The sequence below is a fragment of the Heloderma suspectum genome, chromosome 12 (genome assembly GCF_057233095.1).
Source record: "Heloderma suspectum isolate Gila_16-S chromosome 12, 16-S_ref, whole genome shotgun sequence".
Lineage (NCBI taxonomy): Eukaryota > Metazoa > Chordata > Lepidosauria > Squamata > Helodermatidae > Heloderma > Heloderma suspectum.
In genome coordinates this window covers 10,184,415-10,201,228 of record NC_139469.1, presented here as the reverse complement: position 1 = coordinate 10,201,228, position 16,814 = coordinate 10,184,415, and the positions used below count along the sequence as shown (strand labels likewise).

General features: G+C 45.9%; 1 protein-coding gene across 7 annotated transcripts in view; it reads right to left on the bottom strand.

Annotated features, from left to right (window-relative positions):
* SLC29A4 (solute carrier family 29 member 4) overlaps positions 1-16,426 on the bottom strand; it is a 47,895-nt gene extending 31,469 nt beyond the window's left edge. For 4 of the 7 annotated variants that reach the window (XM_084819186.1, XM_084819188.1, XM_084819189.1 and 1 more), the window contains exons 1-2: positions 16,256-16,426; positions 4,686-4,858 (exon numbers count right to left, since the gene is read on the bottom strand). In XM_084819186.1, the coding sequence (XP_084675312.1) occupies positions 4,686-4,854 (169 nt within the window). In that variant the 5' untranslated portion in view covers positions 4,855-4,858; positions 16,256-16,426. Of the gene's footprint in view, positions 1-4,685; positions 4,859-9,587; positions 9,664-16,255 lie in introns of all 7 variants that reach the window. The other 3 variants (XM_084819191.1, XM_084819192.1, XM_084819190.1) reach the window with 2 other exon arrangements.
* Between the last annotated feature and the right edge of the window lie 388 nt (positions 16,427-16,814).

Below are 16,814 nucleotides of genomic sequence, written 5' to 3'. Positions count from 1 at the left end.
TAGCGCCTGCAGGGATGATGCACACTGCACAATAAATACCAGTCTGATTAAATTCCATTCGGCAAATTGCAACCTTTCAGCTGATACCCAGGAGGTGCTCAAATACCAGATCTTTGTTGTACGATGTAGCCAAATAGCATAGTACGGAGCAAGAAAAGGCCAACAAATATGCAGAGAGATTAAGGGGTGGAGGTACTGGATAGAGGACTAATAGAAACTGTGCAAACACTAGACTTTTTTTGGTAGAGATCACTCCAGAGTCATTCAACACAATGATGGGAAGCCCATGCTAGAGCATACCTAGCAAAACGAGTTTGTCTCTGTGTAATATTGATAATAGTTATCCTAAAAGACAAGCTCGGCCAAGGTTGAGCTGAAGAACCCTGGAACATGATAATGCTAACAAATTACACAAACAGAACTTTAGCAAAGTATCCCCTAAAGGCAAAACCAGGGACAAAATAAGGACAATTATTTTCCAGGGAGACATACCTGCCCTGAAGGAAGTGTGTGTGGTAAACAGGGAGAGTTGCAGTGTATGTCAACCAATTCAGAAACAACACAACATACAACTCTCCTGCTACTGTGTACCAGTCTGTACTGCAGTTCTGAAATACCGTAAATAAAATAAATAAAATAAATTGCATTTGAACGCTGGCCTCCACGTAATGGAAAAGACTCCCTGTACACAGATAAAATGAGCATGTCTGAGCGAAAGCTAATGCAGTTTCTAACACTGCAGTCCGATGTGCACTTACTTGGGAGTAGGCCCCATTGAACTTAGTGGGACTTACTTCTGAGAAAACATGTGCAGGATCCTACTGCACTGAAACTGAAATCTACACTCAGTGCCATATGCCCTGATGCAGAATGAGCTCCCGATCCTAATTGGTGCCTCCAGTTTCCTGCCAAAGGTAATGAAGTTGCTTCAGTCCAAACAGTATTCCAAGTTATCTATCAGCCTTCTTAGCTGTGGGTTTTCTTTTCTTTTTCACCCCCACACCAAATCCCTGGGATTCTGAGGGAAGGTTTCTACAAGACAGAGCATGCTTAAAATGATTCCAAGTTGAACAGAAATTAATAGCCCTTTTTCGTGCCTACTCCCAAGGGGGGTGAGGGATGCCTTGTTTGAGGGTTACAGATGTTCATAAACACTACAATCTGGAGAGCTACTTTAAGCATTCCCTGGTGGCCAGCATCCATCCATCCAATCCACTGGGATGTAGGGTGGCCACATGTCTTCTTTTATAGAGGACAGTCCTCTCTTTGTATGGCTGCCAGAGAACTCTCCTCTATTATGCAGGCATCCTCTCTTTGAAGGGCTGACCAGTCCAAGTCTTGGTTTAAAGTTAAAAAACCATCAGACAGAAGAGCTGGGCCTTGAAATTGCCCATCAACAGCAGCTGGACTGCAGACCGAGCAAGGCACACCGATCAACTGGTCACAATTGTCCACATTATAGTGAGATGTACTGTATTTCTATTTCAAGTATAATAATAATTTCTAAATTCCATCTAAATTTGAATTAGCATATGTAAATTATATGTGAATCCTTGTCCACTTTTTGGGTGTGTGTGTGTGATATGTTTCCTCCTTTTTGGCAATTCATAAGTGGCCACCTTAATGGGATATTGAAATATCCTATTTTGAAGCTTCCCCAAGTTCCAAAATCAGGTTGGCCTATGGTGTGAAGTGCTGAAGTTTGAGAAATACACCTTCAAAACTCTGCTGGGGTGTGTAAAGGTAGCTGGAGGGCAGTTGCCATGGACATGGTGTCTCCATAAGCTTGTCAGGCACACTAGAGTTTGAACTAGCAATCTTGCTGTCTGAGGGTGAGGCCTAACCTAGTGTCAGGATGGACACTGAGCCCATAGAATCCCAGAGTAGTTCTGATTCTGAGGAAGAGCAGCCACTCCTGGGAGAGGAGCACGCTCATCCTTTCCAGGGCCAACAGCTGACAGAGATTCCTCCCACCGGCATTCCTAGCATAGATAGCAGTCCTGGGAGTGACAGAGCGTGGGAAGCAGACTTGCTGGACGTGTGACGCCGATGCAGGGAGCGGCACCAAATGGAGGGTGCGGAAAGGAGGCGTAGTGCCTGGTTGGCGCGCATACAACAGTTGCGCCCAGAGAATCCAAGGGAAAAGGGGAGGGACTCTCCCTAGCCCATAAGTTCAGGGTCTGCCAGGGATTCCCTTTCAAACGGGGACCAACTGTTCCAATTTAGGGCATAGGTACTCTGCTGCTCATATCTAGTTGCTAACAGTAGAGTTGTTAAGTTGTAAAAGAGGAATAAAGCTTTGAAAAGAATCCCTTTGTCTGTGTCTGGACTTGGCTACTGGATTAGACTGAGAGAGGCCTCCAAGGAGCCCTTGACACCTAGTGAGACGATGCCTGAACTCAGGCCTCTAAGCCCTCATCAGGCACAGAAAGGAATAGTAGGGTGCAACATCAGCCCCTGTGATTGGCAGGCAGTATGAAGTCTCTGGATTGGTCAGGTCTGGTATAAATACTGGTAGCCTGGCCTAGGGTGGCTGTGTGTCCTCTTTTACAGAACACAGCCCTCTATTTGAAGGGCTGCCAAAAGACTGTCCTTTGTTTGAAGGCGTCCTCTATTTGAAGGGTTGTCCTGTAAAATTCTCGTTTAAAGATAAAAAAGCATAAGAATTGTTGCCCATCACTAGTTAGCACCTGGCCCTAGCCTGGCCCTTTGTATTTGCCTGATCCGAAAGCAACACCTTTTGCTTGCTGCTTGTTCCAAGCCTCCTGAGTTTCTCCATACCTTGATTTGAGTACAGGCACTTTCAGCCCTGGCCTAGCTCAGACAGGACCTTTGTGAAGTTTGTCTACAATTCCCAGAATGCACTGTATACTAATTAGGGATGTGTGATGCTGGGAATTCCATTCAGTTTAAGCCCAACAGGATTTCACAATGTTTCCACACCAATAAATGGCGGCAAACTGTAGTGGATTTTTTCCCCTGATTTCAGAAATGTTCTTTTTAGTTCTTTTTTGTTTTGCAGATATTAAATAGACACTTTCCCCCCATGTCCCTTGATTTGCACAAATGGGAACTTTTCCCACGCTTTTTTCGGGTCTTCACATTTCCACAAATGGGGTCGTAATTGTTTTTGTTTTGTTTGTTTTTTAAATCAGGGGTCTTGCACAAGTGCACACTTGTGCAAGTCCGACTGTCCAGGATGTAGCCCAGCAGAGGCATATTCCAGTTGTAAATATCCTTTTCAGTTGCATCCTTTCCACGCACTGCTTCCTATAGCTCAGCAGAGCTATATTCCATACTTGTCAAAGAACCTGTCAATGTCATCCTCCATTTTGCACACACACACCCCTTAGCAGTGGATGATGAGATTGACAAGTTCTTTGACAAGTACACGGCTCTGCTGGGCTAAAGAAGTAGTGTATGGAGAGGATGAAACTGTTGTCGTTGTTCAGTCGTTCAGTCGTGCCCGACTCTTCGTGACCCCATGGACCACAGCACGCCAGGCCTTCCTGTCCTGCGCTCTCTCCCGGAGCGTGCTCAAGTCCATATTCATTGCATCGGTGATGCTATCCAGCCATCTCATCCTCTGCCATCCCCTTCTCCTTTTGCCTTCAGTCTTTCCCAGCATCAGGGTCTTTTCCAGTGAGTTTTCTCTTCGCATTAGGTGGCCAAAATATTTGAGCTTCAGCTTCAGTATCTGTCCTTCCAATGAGCACTCAGGGTTGATTTCCTTTAGGATGGACTGATTGGACCTCCTTGCAGTCCAGGGGACTCGTAAGAGTCTTCTCCAGCACCACAGTTCGAGGATGAAACTGACAAATATATTATTTACAAGGGCAATATGCCTCTGCAGGGCTACACAGTGGACAGGTGGTCTTGCAATTGCGTGAAATGCGAGCAAGATGGCTGATAATTTTTTAAAAAATTACAACCCCACTTGCACAAATTTAAGACCAGAAAAAAGAAAAAAGTTCCCATTTGTGCAAATTGCCACCATTAACCCCCCCCCCCCTTCCATGTATTGGATTGACTTACTACAGATCAAGTCAACACCAGCGAGCGGAAACTGAACTAAATCCGCCAGGGCCAAACCGGTAAAATCTGTTGAGATTTCACCCTGAAAACAGAATTCTCATACATCCCTAATAGTAATGCGGAAAAGAGAAATCTAGGATCCTATATATACTAATGGCGATCCAAGTGCCGATGCTCATGTAGCCCCGACAACAACACCATGCACAAGAGTGGGATATCAACATGCTAAGGGCAACCCCAAAGTTTGCATAAGTACAAAAAATCTTTAAGGAGGGTGGGAAATCTAAGGAAGCACAGCAAAACCCTTAGCCCCAAAACACCTCAGTAAGAACTGAGCATGCTCAGAATACATGGAATGCCGACTGTTTGGGTGTGGGGGAAATGGAAAATGTAGTGGGAAATGGAATAGGGTATCCCAGAAGAGGGCATGGGCTGGCTGGAACCCTGGACAGGAGCAGTATTTTGTCTCAAGTCCCACTTGTAGCTGCCTGTGGTCCAAAGCTGCAGAGGTGTGCAAAACACAAACATTGTCAAGGAAGGAAAACTATCTCCATAACTGTCAGGGAGAAATGTAGTAGTTACCACCAAAGATGACACCCTTTATGGGAACTACATGAAGACATTTGTGAAAACCAGTGTTGGACCCTCACCTGCCTCCATGAAGGTAAGAACTCCCTTCGCCTGACACCCTTTAGCCTGGAGCTCCTCTTCTTCCAGCTGGTAGCTGTCAAAGCTGAAGCTCATCACCACATTGCCTTCAGGAGTCGCCACGGGGCTGACGTCCTTGAAGTGGTCTCCCCCCACAGAACCCATGGCCATTGACCTGCACATTGGAAGAAGAGATCGTAATCTAGATGAAGGTCCCAACACACTCCCCACAGGGTAGGGAAGTTTATTCTAAGAATACCCGTTCATGTAATGATTGTTCTGTGCCTGAAGCAAATTGCATATACCAAGTGCATGGCAGCCTTCTGACATGTGCAACACAGGGCTCAAGAAAAGAAAAGCATATCACTAGTAGCAGATAGAAAACTCAGATGGTTCATCTACAATCAGATCGGTTCACCAGCTCATGTAACAACAATTCTTTTGCTGGAGACAATGGGGATATCTTAGGAGCGTATGATGGGATATCTTTTGCTGGAGACAATGGGGATATCTTTTGATGGGATATTCTTTTGCTGGAGACAATGGGGATATTTTCAGAGCATATGTATCAACAGACCTGTTTACATATAACATGAGGATTTTTTTTTCAAAGTATGTTACTAGTAGCAGATAATGAACTGAAACTGGCAATATGGGAATAGAAAAATTAAATTTGCTCATGAAAAGCCCATTCTTTCACTGAGGACAATTGTACATGATGTATATGACAGCATGTATACCATGAAATATGGGGCTGGCAAAAAGCAAATTTTACTGGCAAAAAGCAAATTGCCAGTAGAAAACGATGAGTTGTTGTTTTTAAGGATGGAAACAATCCAAAATATCTGGAGATCTACTTTCTGCCCACCCCTGATTTATACAGACTTCTTGATGTTAAATTGGGGGGGGGGGTCAAACCTCTGTTAGGCTCAGGGCCATATTGTATTCTTGGGTGGGCAGGCGGTGCGTTCCAGTGATGGGTGGGGCTTAAGGTAAAAAGGTTACCTTTGTACTGAATGTTTTTTAAAAAAATACTTTTTGGAGTTTTAATCATATATTTTCAATGTGCACATAAAAATATTTTAACAAAACACAAACTTTACATAACAAATTCAATTACAGTCAGCTGGAATCACAGGAGTTTCAATGTATTAATAACCTTATATTTATCCACAGAAGTTCTTCAGGAGTTTAAGATTAATTTGTAATTATCAAAATGTATCTCTCCATATCTGCCCATGACATGATGATGGTTTTCTCTGGGAACCTTGTTTGTTGATAAAGTCTATGAATTTATACCAGATTATATGGAAGTTGTCAGATTCTTTTTATTGTCTTTGTGCCCTTATCTGTTTAGTTAGTTTTTCAGCCAACACAATATTCCAAAGGTAGTTATACTACACAATTATTGATAGATTTGTAGACTCTTTCCAATTCTTTGCTATTAATTGATGAGACACCACTATCATAAAGGTCAGCATATCTGGTAAATATTCATTAGGGCCACTAAAGATAGACAGTAGACCCAATTTAGGATCCATGTGCACCTCTTCTCCTGTTATATTACTGCATTCTTGAAAGACCTCCCTCCAGAAGCTATGTATTTGTCCATGTTCCCACCACATATGAAGGTACGTGCCTAACATATTACATCCCCTCCAACAGTTTGATGTTGTTTTGTATATATGGCTTAAAATTATCGGGGTTAAATACCACGTCAGTACTACCTTCAAGGAGTTTTCCCGTATTTTTGCTGACACTGAGCAATATGGCTTTTTAAGCCATATTTCATTCCATTTCTTTTCCGCTATCTTTTCTTGTATGTCACGTTCTCATATTTCTTTCAGTCCTATGGTTGTTCCCATTTGTATTGAATTTTTAATTTTTCAAATGCCAAATACATGGAGCGGTGCATGCTTACTGCCCCACTCCTAAATGCTTTTTCATTTGCATACCATAAAAGAAGCACACCGTTCTTCTCATCTGAAAAAAAAACATGTTGGAAGGTATTTACCTGGCGCTTCAAGTAGGATAATTTTTACCTGAGGTAGCATGTTTTGGTGTTCTCCACCAAAAGGGCACCAATGTATTTTTTTATAGCTTCAGCTGCTGCTAGCAAGAAGTACAGATGTTCTCTGTGTTATTTCTTAGTGGGATGAAGTCGTGCTTAATTAACCTTACGTTAACCCCCTTCAGCAGAAGAACACAAGCAGATGAACAGCCAGTATTAAAAACAAACAAATACGGGAAAATATCTCTGCCTGCAAATGCACAATACTAAATGAAAAAGCTCAACCCAGATAAGGCCAGGCAGGAAATGATTTCCATATACCAACTGTAAAGATGTGTGGGCTGTTTGCTTTTTAAATAGCAACCCTATTTTAAAGCTTCTTATCTAACACTTGTCAATATTCAGCCAACAGACTTGGCACACAAAGGAATGTGTTTTCTTATGTGGACACATTACACAAACTCCCTTTTGTTACACCAGATCTAATCTAAGACTGAACTAATTCTCATCTCCCCGATTTGTTATTAGAAGTCCCAAAAGAACGGGAAGAGAAAAAGGCATTGTATGTAGGAAACAGACTTTTTCAGGGGCCACATCACTGAAAACAGCTAGCACAGACAGGACTTCATCCCCGGTGATGTTTCTGCGTGTATGAATTGCCAGGAATTTTTTTTTGCTAGTCTTATCATGTCTATTCTGAGCTTTCCAAATTTGCTTTGAAATGTCAAGCCAAACCATTCTGGAAGTGTCCAGGGCTGAGTTCCAGAAAAAGCAAGCAAGCAAAATAAGAAGAATAAGAATAAGAATGATTCTGAATGTTAGTAGTTGCTGCTAGCTGTGTATGCTACCGATTGGCTAACTCCCATGCTGCCATATCATCAAGAAAACTCCTCCCCAACTCCTTGTAGCAGTTTTCAACTTCAAAAATGTTATTAAAAAACAAACAAACCCACATCAAGGACATTCCAATAGGGTAGCCATTTTGCAACAGAAACAACAAAGAGTCCCATGGCACCTTATAGACTAACAAATAGAAAGTGTGAACTCAATTTCACTTGGGAGGGCAAGATAGATTGCTCCATCTCTAGAGCACGCGTTCCGTATTACTCCAAATATGTTGCCATTTTGACATATTTTAACCAACTCTTGGTACTCACAGTTAGAGGGGCCCAACCCCGCATTTTCCCATCATGTCGAGATTATTTTGCTAAAATCCACTGGACATCTCAAGTATGGGGGTGTGGTGGGGAGACACTTTAGACAGAATTAAGTTCACCAAGTACAACTTCAAACAAATGTGGTATAACAGTTTATCATTGTTTATTCCCCAGTGCAACATCCCACATGTATGCCTTAGTCTTTGGTCTGCCATGACAAACATAGCAACCTTATCTGTTAAGTATTTAACCCCATCAGATACCAAGTAAACAAACTTTTCTGATATCTCAGCTCTGTTTTGCAACAGAAAGTGCGATTATGGCAGCAAGGGATGGTAGCTATTTTCAAAAAATAAATTAATACAGGTAAAAAGAATATGAATGTGTTTATGCACACTTACCCTTGCATCTGGATTTGCTCATCTAAGCATGATCCAGGAACATTCTTCTTATTCTGTGTTGTCAGCCAATTCAATTCCTCTCTCTGCCTGAAGCTTCTTACAGAGCCAATTTCTAGAGCCCTGGCTTATGGCAAGTCTGTCCCCCCGTCTCAAAATGCATTTGTGGTGAACTAGTCATGGGGGCACTTTGCCACGAAAAACAGGTTGTTGTTTTATACGTCACCACTCCACCTCCCCCAGCCCTTCCCTTTAGTGGCATAACAGACAACCCAGGAAGACTTGACCTTGAACACAAGCGGCATTCGGGTCTGTCCCATACTCCAGGGATAGGGAAGGTGCGGCTTTCCAGATGTTTCTGGACTGCAACTTCCATCATCTCTCACAATTGGCTATGCTGGCTGGGTCTGATGGGAGTTGTACTCCAACAACATCTGGACGGTCGCATTTTCCCCATCCTTGCCATACTCTGTCCTACCTCTTCTTGGTCTCAACCTTGACAACCAGTGAGAACCAGTGTGATGCGGCAGTTAAGAGTGTTGGACTAGGACTCAGGAGATCTGGGTTCTAGTCCCCACTCGGCCGTGAAGCTCCCTGGGTGACTTTGGGCCAGTCACTGACTCTCAGCCTAATCTGCCTCACAGGGTTGTTGTGAGGATAAAATGGAGAGGAGGAGGATCATGTAAGCCACCTTGGGTTCCTTGGAGGAAAAAAAGGTGGGATTTAAATATTATAATAAATAAAATTAAATTAAAAAAACCTTGCCAAATGTTGCTCAACATTTCTAAAATATGAGGTCCTGGGATTCAAGCCAGCTGGGAAATCATGTCTCTAGGCCTAGATGTGTCGAGGCTGGTTGTGGTAAGGGAAAGGCACCCTGCATTTGTCTCAGAGGGATGCTATTGCTGCTTCACATATTCCGAAGCTGACCCTTAGCATTCAAAAACAAAACACATTCTGGGACTAAGCCCAGATGTTCCCCAAGCTCAAGTTAAGCTGGCTTTCCCATACCTGATGGCTTCCAGATGTGTTGGGCGGTGACTTCTGTCATTTCCCAGCACCTGGCTACCTAGGCAAGGCAGCTTGGGGAAGGCTGAATTAAGCTCCTGTGTTTCTGTTCTTCCATCTCAGTGCTGCTTTCTCTAAGCAACCCGGGATTTTTGTTGCTGGTTTCCAAATGGCACAACTGCAATCATCTTAACATGTATGGAATTCAGAAAGGGAGCTTCTTTCATGGAAGAGAAGATGCTGTCTGAACCTTGGCACGCTCACATCTTGATACGGAGACATATATTGACCCTTCCCATCTCATGCCTTATTTGCAACACAGAAACTCACAAGTACTCATAAGAGCTAGAAGGAATCAAGATCGACAGGTCATCATCCGAGGATGGTTCTCTGGACACAGCACCCCCTGGATACACAAGCAAACGGTCACCAGGAAGCTTGCAATACACACACAGTAGCGTAATAAGAGACTTAGAGTTTGGAAGCAATATATTGTAGATGCCAATTAATTTGTTGAATCATTTTCTTAATACAAGTAAGCCACAAGAGTCTTCAGTTACACACAGTGAAATGGGTTGGCTAAATAGCAGCACAGCTGTCTTTATTCATATGTAAACCTATTAAGCTGTCTGGCCCTTGCTCCATCTCGCCCAATATTGTTGGCAGCAGGCGGAAGTCTTTCCCAGCGCTTCTAGCTGGGATCTTATTAGATGCTGATGGCAAGGATGGAGACAGCAAGCCTGTGGTCCCTGGGAGAGTGTCCCAGGAACCATAGGCTTGTTCAAAGTCCCCCTTGCAAGGCCATAGACACTGCGGCAGCCTTGGGAGGGGGACTCTGAGTTCTGATCCCACCCCCCTCCATAGGTGCTGCGAAAAGTGCCATGCTGGCTGCTTCCTGAGGTTGCAAATGTGGCCTTGGAGGGAAGGAAAAGGGGATGTTCCGGAGGGAGGGGAGGGGAGAGGCCAGGATATGTGAGACCCTATAGCCTCTCCAACCACAGCCCCTGCTAGCACGCCCTCCCTAGATGGCCTCAAAGACCTGTCTAGAGGAACAACGTTTAAAAGGAGGATGGAGAGGTAAAAATCGCCTCCGTCACTCCTCCTGCCCTGCTGGCAGCAGCCTGGCAGAGCACCAAATACATGGAAGCCTCCACGACGAAAGGCTTCCTTCTAAGGGGGCCTGGGACACTGTATGCAAAGCATATGTACTCCCTCAGAGGTAAGGCCTCTCACTATCCTTCTGTTCCTCTAAGGAGCTGCGAACACCATTCTACCAGCAGCAACAACTCTGCCATTCCCCCACTCTGCCTCGCCGTTGCTTGGTGTGAGGCAAAAACTGCTGGTTTTGCCAGGGATTGTTGCCTCACTTTCAGCACATTTTAATCTCTGTTACACCCATGGAATGGCCCAAGACATTTTGCTGCCTGAGGGGAAGCAGCCATTGCTCCCTCGCCCACCCCCACCCCTACCCCTGAAATTCAAGGTGCATAGGACCCAAGACAACCAAGGTATTTTTAGCACATGAGGCATAAAATCCCACAAACACCTTTCTCCCTCCCTGGCGGTGAAAAATACAACAATAATACATGAGCTAACAAATAATTTGCTGCCCTTTCTTGGCACCCAAAATCAGCAGCCTTACTCAACCAAATGGTAGGGCTGGCCACTGGCTACACCCCTTAAACATATAAAAACAAAGGGTGTTCCTTTGCTGCTAAACCAGAGTAGATGGTTGTGTGACAACACTCTAGGAGGCCATCAGGAAGCTGCACATAGTATTTAGGTATGTGCTTTCAGACCCCTTTTTGAGGTTATTTCATTCTAGGAATGAATGAATCTTTCAGTTTTGGTTTCTCCAAGTTTCTCATTCTTCCAGTCTTGAGTTCAGTTTGTCCCCAATTTTGAGATTTTTTTTTTTTAAAGTTTGCATGAAAATGTATACACATTTTTTGTGCTAATTTCTCCCAATACATGCATTTTTGTACACAATTTTGCCTAATATACACATTTTTTCCTTAAGCAATTTTCCTTATATGCTGCCTGTTTTGAACATTATTTTCACTCATTTCTGTGTGCATTTTCCCCTCGTATATGCATTTGGGTATACATCTTTGACTGGAGAACTCCAGAGCAAAATTCAGAGAAGTGCGGATTTTGAAAGATAACTGAGTTTCGGCTTGTGTATTGGTTCGAAAGTGCAAAATGAGGTAAATTCCCATTAAAATATGAACCGAATAAATTTCTCCCTGATCCCTATCTGATTACAAGGAAGACCTTTGGCTACACAAAGCTAGATGCAGGGATAGTTTCACAGGCTTTCCCACAATCAATGGGAAACAGCTGAACAGGCCTGAAGATGGAGCACATCGCCCCAATTCACCCTAAATAATCCCATCAAGGCAAGACTGGGGGCATCTCTACATCAGCCGAAAATCCTGCATTTAAAATGGGGCTTTCCACTTCCGTTTTAAATGCAGGATCACAACGACTCCCCTTTTCACCCGCTTCCTTTCCCCCCTCCCCTTTCCCCTCCTTCTCCCCTTATCTGAGTCTTCCATTATCTTTCATTGATCTCACTCCTCTTCTTCCCACTTGAACTCTTTTCATGGAGGAAACTGAAGCAGAACACAATGGGGTAATTTGATAGCTCATTATCTGCGAAGAAAGGGCATTTAGTGCAGGAGAAACCGGGGGGGGGGGGGGTCACGGCTCATGTAAAGAGCCCACAAACGTCCCTGAAGAAGCCATCTCAATTGCAGGATAGAAGCTCTGTGTGAAGGAGCCCTGGATGCCCTTGTGAACGAGGTGGAAGAGGAAAAGGAGATGTTCCTGTTTTGGTAGTCACAAGGCAACAAATATTTATAAGACCTTGAAGCAGAGCGGACATCAAAGGTGGGCATGGTCAGGCACCCGCCAAGGGCCCGCACCTCAGGAGGGGCCCATTGACCAGAGCCACGTAGACTTGTTCCTCTTCCTCCCCACTGCAAGCTGCTTGTTCACCTGCCTCTTGCTCCAGCCTAGACAACGGTGGTGATGAGAGCGAGAAGCAGCAGATGCCACGGCCTCCTGGCTCCCTGGCTGTCTGCCTGTCCGGCAAGCAAGTGGTACCAGTGATGAGAAAGAGGAGGGGGAACAGCTGGTGACCACGGTGATGACAAGGTAGATTCACCGAGGGAGGGGGCCCTCTGAGGGTGTCTTGCCCAAGGGCCCTCCGAAACCTGGAGCTGCCACTGGAATGTGCAATTGCCCCAAATCTCACACATTTTAAACCCCTTAAAATGGCCAGAAGACATACATCTCATTTGCAAAACTGGCTGCATTTTTATACACACTCAGCTGTACGCCATAGTAAAAAAAGAAGAAGGTGGGACTGAGAAAGTGGTCATAGCGTTGCAACCTAAGCATTGTTATTTAGGCTTTTATCCAAGGAGCTCAGGGTGGTATACCTTGCCCCCTCCTCCCCCATTTTGTCCTCACAACAATCCTGTGAGGTCAGTCAGGCTGCGAGGTAGTGACTTAGCCAAGGTTATCCAGCGAGCTACATGGGTGAGTAGGGATTAAAAAGCAGACCTTCCTAGTGTTGGCCTGATGATTCACTACATCCACTACGCTGCATGGTTCTAAGCACAGGAATGTTCATATATTACACAGCACAGAGCATGTTTAGAATAATGTATGAGGAAGGCCTTACGTTTCCCTGTTTGTATACTTTCCAGGGAACTGTATAAACTGCAGGAAAAAGGCTACAAGAACAACAGCACATTTCCAGACTGGTAGCTGTGTGCACCTTTGGGAGCAGAAACAATGAAAAGTTTTCTGGCACCTTAAAGACAAATCTGTTTATGTGGCGTAAGCTTTCGTGGACTAGAGTCCATCATTTTCTTCTTGCTGACCTTCTAAACTGCCACTTCCTTGGTCACCTATGGTGAACAGGGCTCACTTACTCATGATCAGGTAAGGAAGCTTTTTTAAACAGGAGATCTGACTCCTCTTTCTCCCCCTCCACCAAGCATGTGCCACAAATGACTAATACAAACGCAGGCAGTGGTGGAGCTGGGTAATTTTAGACCCTGGATTTAATTATCTTATGGGAGGGGCGTGCTTGAGATGGCCATGGGTATTATTTCATTTGTGAAGCACAGAACTAACATTTTATCTTCTCCACCCCACAACTGCCATTCAATGCTTTACAACTCCTTCTACATTCCTGATATGTTACAACAACAACAACAAATCTGTTCACCAACCCTGATTTTTTAAAAAAGAAAAATCTGAGCACATGCAGTTTTGCATTTAGATTCACTTAAATTATTTCTGTATTTATTACATTTCTAATCTGTCCAATAACTAATGTTGTCTGGGCGGATTACAAACAGAAAACTAAAAGGCCACAGAACAGTTAAAAACATAAACTACAATACAAATATTTAAGGGAATAAAACGATATAATGCAAAACAATAAACAGCACAAAAATCAATAGAACAGCCATGAAAACCTAGAACTAGGTCTCTAAAATGCCTGAGAGAAAAGAGAGGTCTTTGCCTGGAGCTGAAAAGATAACAGTGAACCTCTTTGGGGAGTTTATTCCAGAAGTGGGGTGCCACCACTGAGAAGGCCCTTTCTCTTGTAGCCACATGCCCAGCTTCCTTTAGTGGGGGCACCCGGAAGAGGGCCTCTGAAGGTTACCTAAGGGTCCGAGCAGGTACATGTGGGAGGATCATAGCACCATCACGACTACAGGAATAAAATGGCATTTGCTTCTGCTGTCTTGATGCCCTTGTCACCTGCCACCATTTGGGTAGTTAGATTTTTTTGGCGGGGGTGGGGGGAAGGCTGGACTTTGGCCCCAGCATCTAGCCCTAGCTGGACCATTGGATCCAGGTCAGCAGAGTGGCTAATACAAAGTGTTGATTGGCTAGCAACTTTTTTTGTGTGGAAGTGTGTGCAAACTTGATTTTACATTGCAAAGAAAAATGTTAAGGTTGCACTCTTGTTTGGAAGCCAGCCCCATGAAAATCAATAGGACTTGATTCCTCCAAGCCATAGTTGTGGCCAGTCACACGTTCACCCACACGTTCTCTCACTGTCTGGAAATGAGTGTGCTATCTCAGGCCACGCTCACTCGACTCACCAAGGTTCATGCAGCATCCCAGGCACATCTAGTGGCCCATCAGAAGCTCAATAAAAGAGCTGCTGTGGTGTAGTTGCAGTGTTGCCCAACCTTACTCCCCCCCGATGCTGCTGGAGTACGATTCCCATCATGATGATGGAAGTTGTAGCTCCAAAACATCTAGGGAGGGCAAGGATGGGAACTCCTGGGTTAGATTGTTGCACCAGGACTGCAACAAGGGGAAAGGCAAGTTCAGATCCCTCACTCAGCTGTGAAGCTCGCTGGGTGATCTTGGACCAATCACACTGCCTCAGCCTGGCCTACCTCACAGGGTTGTTTTGAGGATAAAAATGGGGAGAGGAGAATCATGGAAGGGTAGAATAAATGTAAATCATGACTCTTATCCTTACTAAGGTGCAATCCCCATTGATCTCACTAGGACTTACTTCTGAATGAACATAATCAAGACTGCACTGCTAGCTTTGCTTTTCCAATTTGCACGTTGCTTGGATCAGAGCCGGGATGCCCAAACCCGCTTCCCTTTGGCTCCATCTAGCAAACAATCCCTGCTAAAGGTTCCCTTTATGCTGTGGTGCAGTTAGGTACTTTTACACTCTAGACTTAATGGTCTTATGCCACCCCCACCCCCTTTAGATGGGCATGTGCAATTCTTCAGTTGTGAAACATGCAACTAACGTTTCTCTTCCCCCCACCCTCCAGCCACATTTCCATGCTTTAATACTGCTTCTACAATCCATATATGTTTGAACCGCAACAAAACTGTTTGCCAACCTGCTCTGAGCATGTGCAATTTTGCATTTTAAACTCACTGAAATCACAGCATCCTCATGGAACTCAATGGAATTTGCGTCTGTTGTCCTGATGCCCTCATCATTGGGTGTGTGTGTGTGTGTGTGAGAGAGAGAGAGAGAGAGAGAGCGCCTTGTGGGCCCCTGGCCTTTGAGGGGCCCTTGGACTTTGGTTCCAAGTTCCAGCCCTAGCTGCCCCACTAGTACCTTTCATCCAAAGACGTTGGATAAAACAAAACCGAGCTAGGAATTAGAAAACCCCTTTGCATTAGGATCCGTTCCAAAAAAGATTTCCCCTTTTTACTGAGGCCAGCGGGGAGCGACCCCCTGAGATCGCCCACACGACACATTCGGGCTGCTTTTTGTGTATGAGTTGCGGGGGGGGGGCGGGGGGCGAGAGGAGAATAGAGCTGTTCCCGATTAACACCGGATTCTGCAGGCCGCCGAGGGGCGCTGTGTAAACACGCCACCCTCTAGTTAGAACGGAGGTGTGCAATTTGTTTTTAACCCTATGTTATTTTCTGTTTTTGTTTTAAATGACAATGAAAACCGGGTGTGTGTGTTGGGGTGTGAATATATCCCTCCTCCATCACCACCACCACCCCCGCGATCTGATCGCCCCTTGAGAATTGGGGGGCACCCACCCGGAATGTCGTTTGCACGCGGGGGGGGCGGGGGAGGAATTGCTACACAGGAGAGCTCTGCTGCTTCGTTGCTCTGGATCTGAGGAAGCAAAGAACCCCCCTCTCTCCAAACTCCCCTCCACCCCAGTTGATCTCCATCCTCCCCTCCCCTCCCCAAACCACCACTCTCCAGTTAACAAAAGCTGCCCCGCTCTGAAGCCTCTTTGTTTAGCTTCCTCCCCCCCCCTTTTATTTTTACCGAGCGAGGATGGAGGAGGAGGAAGAGGGAGGGAGAAGCGATCGCCGGACACAAGGCGGGGACCCCCGCCCGCCGGGCCTCTTCGCAAGCCAGCCACGGCCAGCGGGTTCGCGCGCCTGGCTCGCCCGCGCAGCCCCGTCCCCGCCGCCGCCTCTTCCTCGCCCCCCCTCCGTCCGGCCGCCCCTGCTTCGCTCACCTCTGCCCGGGCGAGCTGCCTTGCGGGGCCAAGCAGCGGCCGCCCTTTCCCCCGCGGCGATCGCCGGTTCGGTCCCGCCGTCGCCGGGGCGCCTTCAGCTGGGCACCCTGAGTTCCCCTCGGGCGACTTCCCACGGCATCTCTCCCTCCTCCGGCTGCTCCATGCGAACTCGGGTCGCAGTTCGTTGCAGAGGGAGAAGATTGGGGGGGGGGGAGAGATCAGGCTGTGTGTGTGTGTGGGGGGGCGAGTCGTGGCCGAGGGACAGCCCACCAGCTCCCGCCTCCTCCCCTCCAGCTCCCCTCCGCCTCCCTTTCTCCTTCATCCCTCCATCACCTCCTCTTTCCTCCTCCCTCGACCCTTCCATATCTCTGCTGCCACCCGGAACAAGAGGACCCCCAAAAGAGACCCCCGCCCCTCCCCCACGCCCCTCCAGGAATCGCTGGACATATGGACAGCCAGTGAAATGAACTTCGATCAGCATGGCGCCCAGTTTAAGTTTCCCCAGCCCCACCCCAGGACGGAGCAAAATCAAGCCTGTTCGCAAAATGGTAGATGAAAA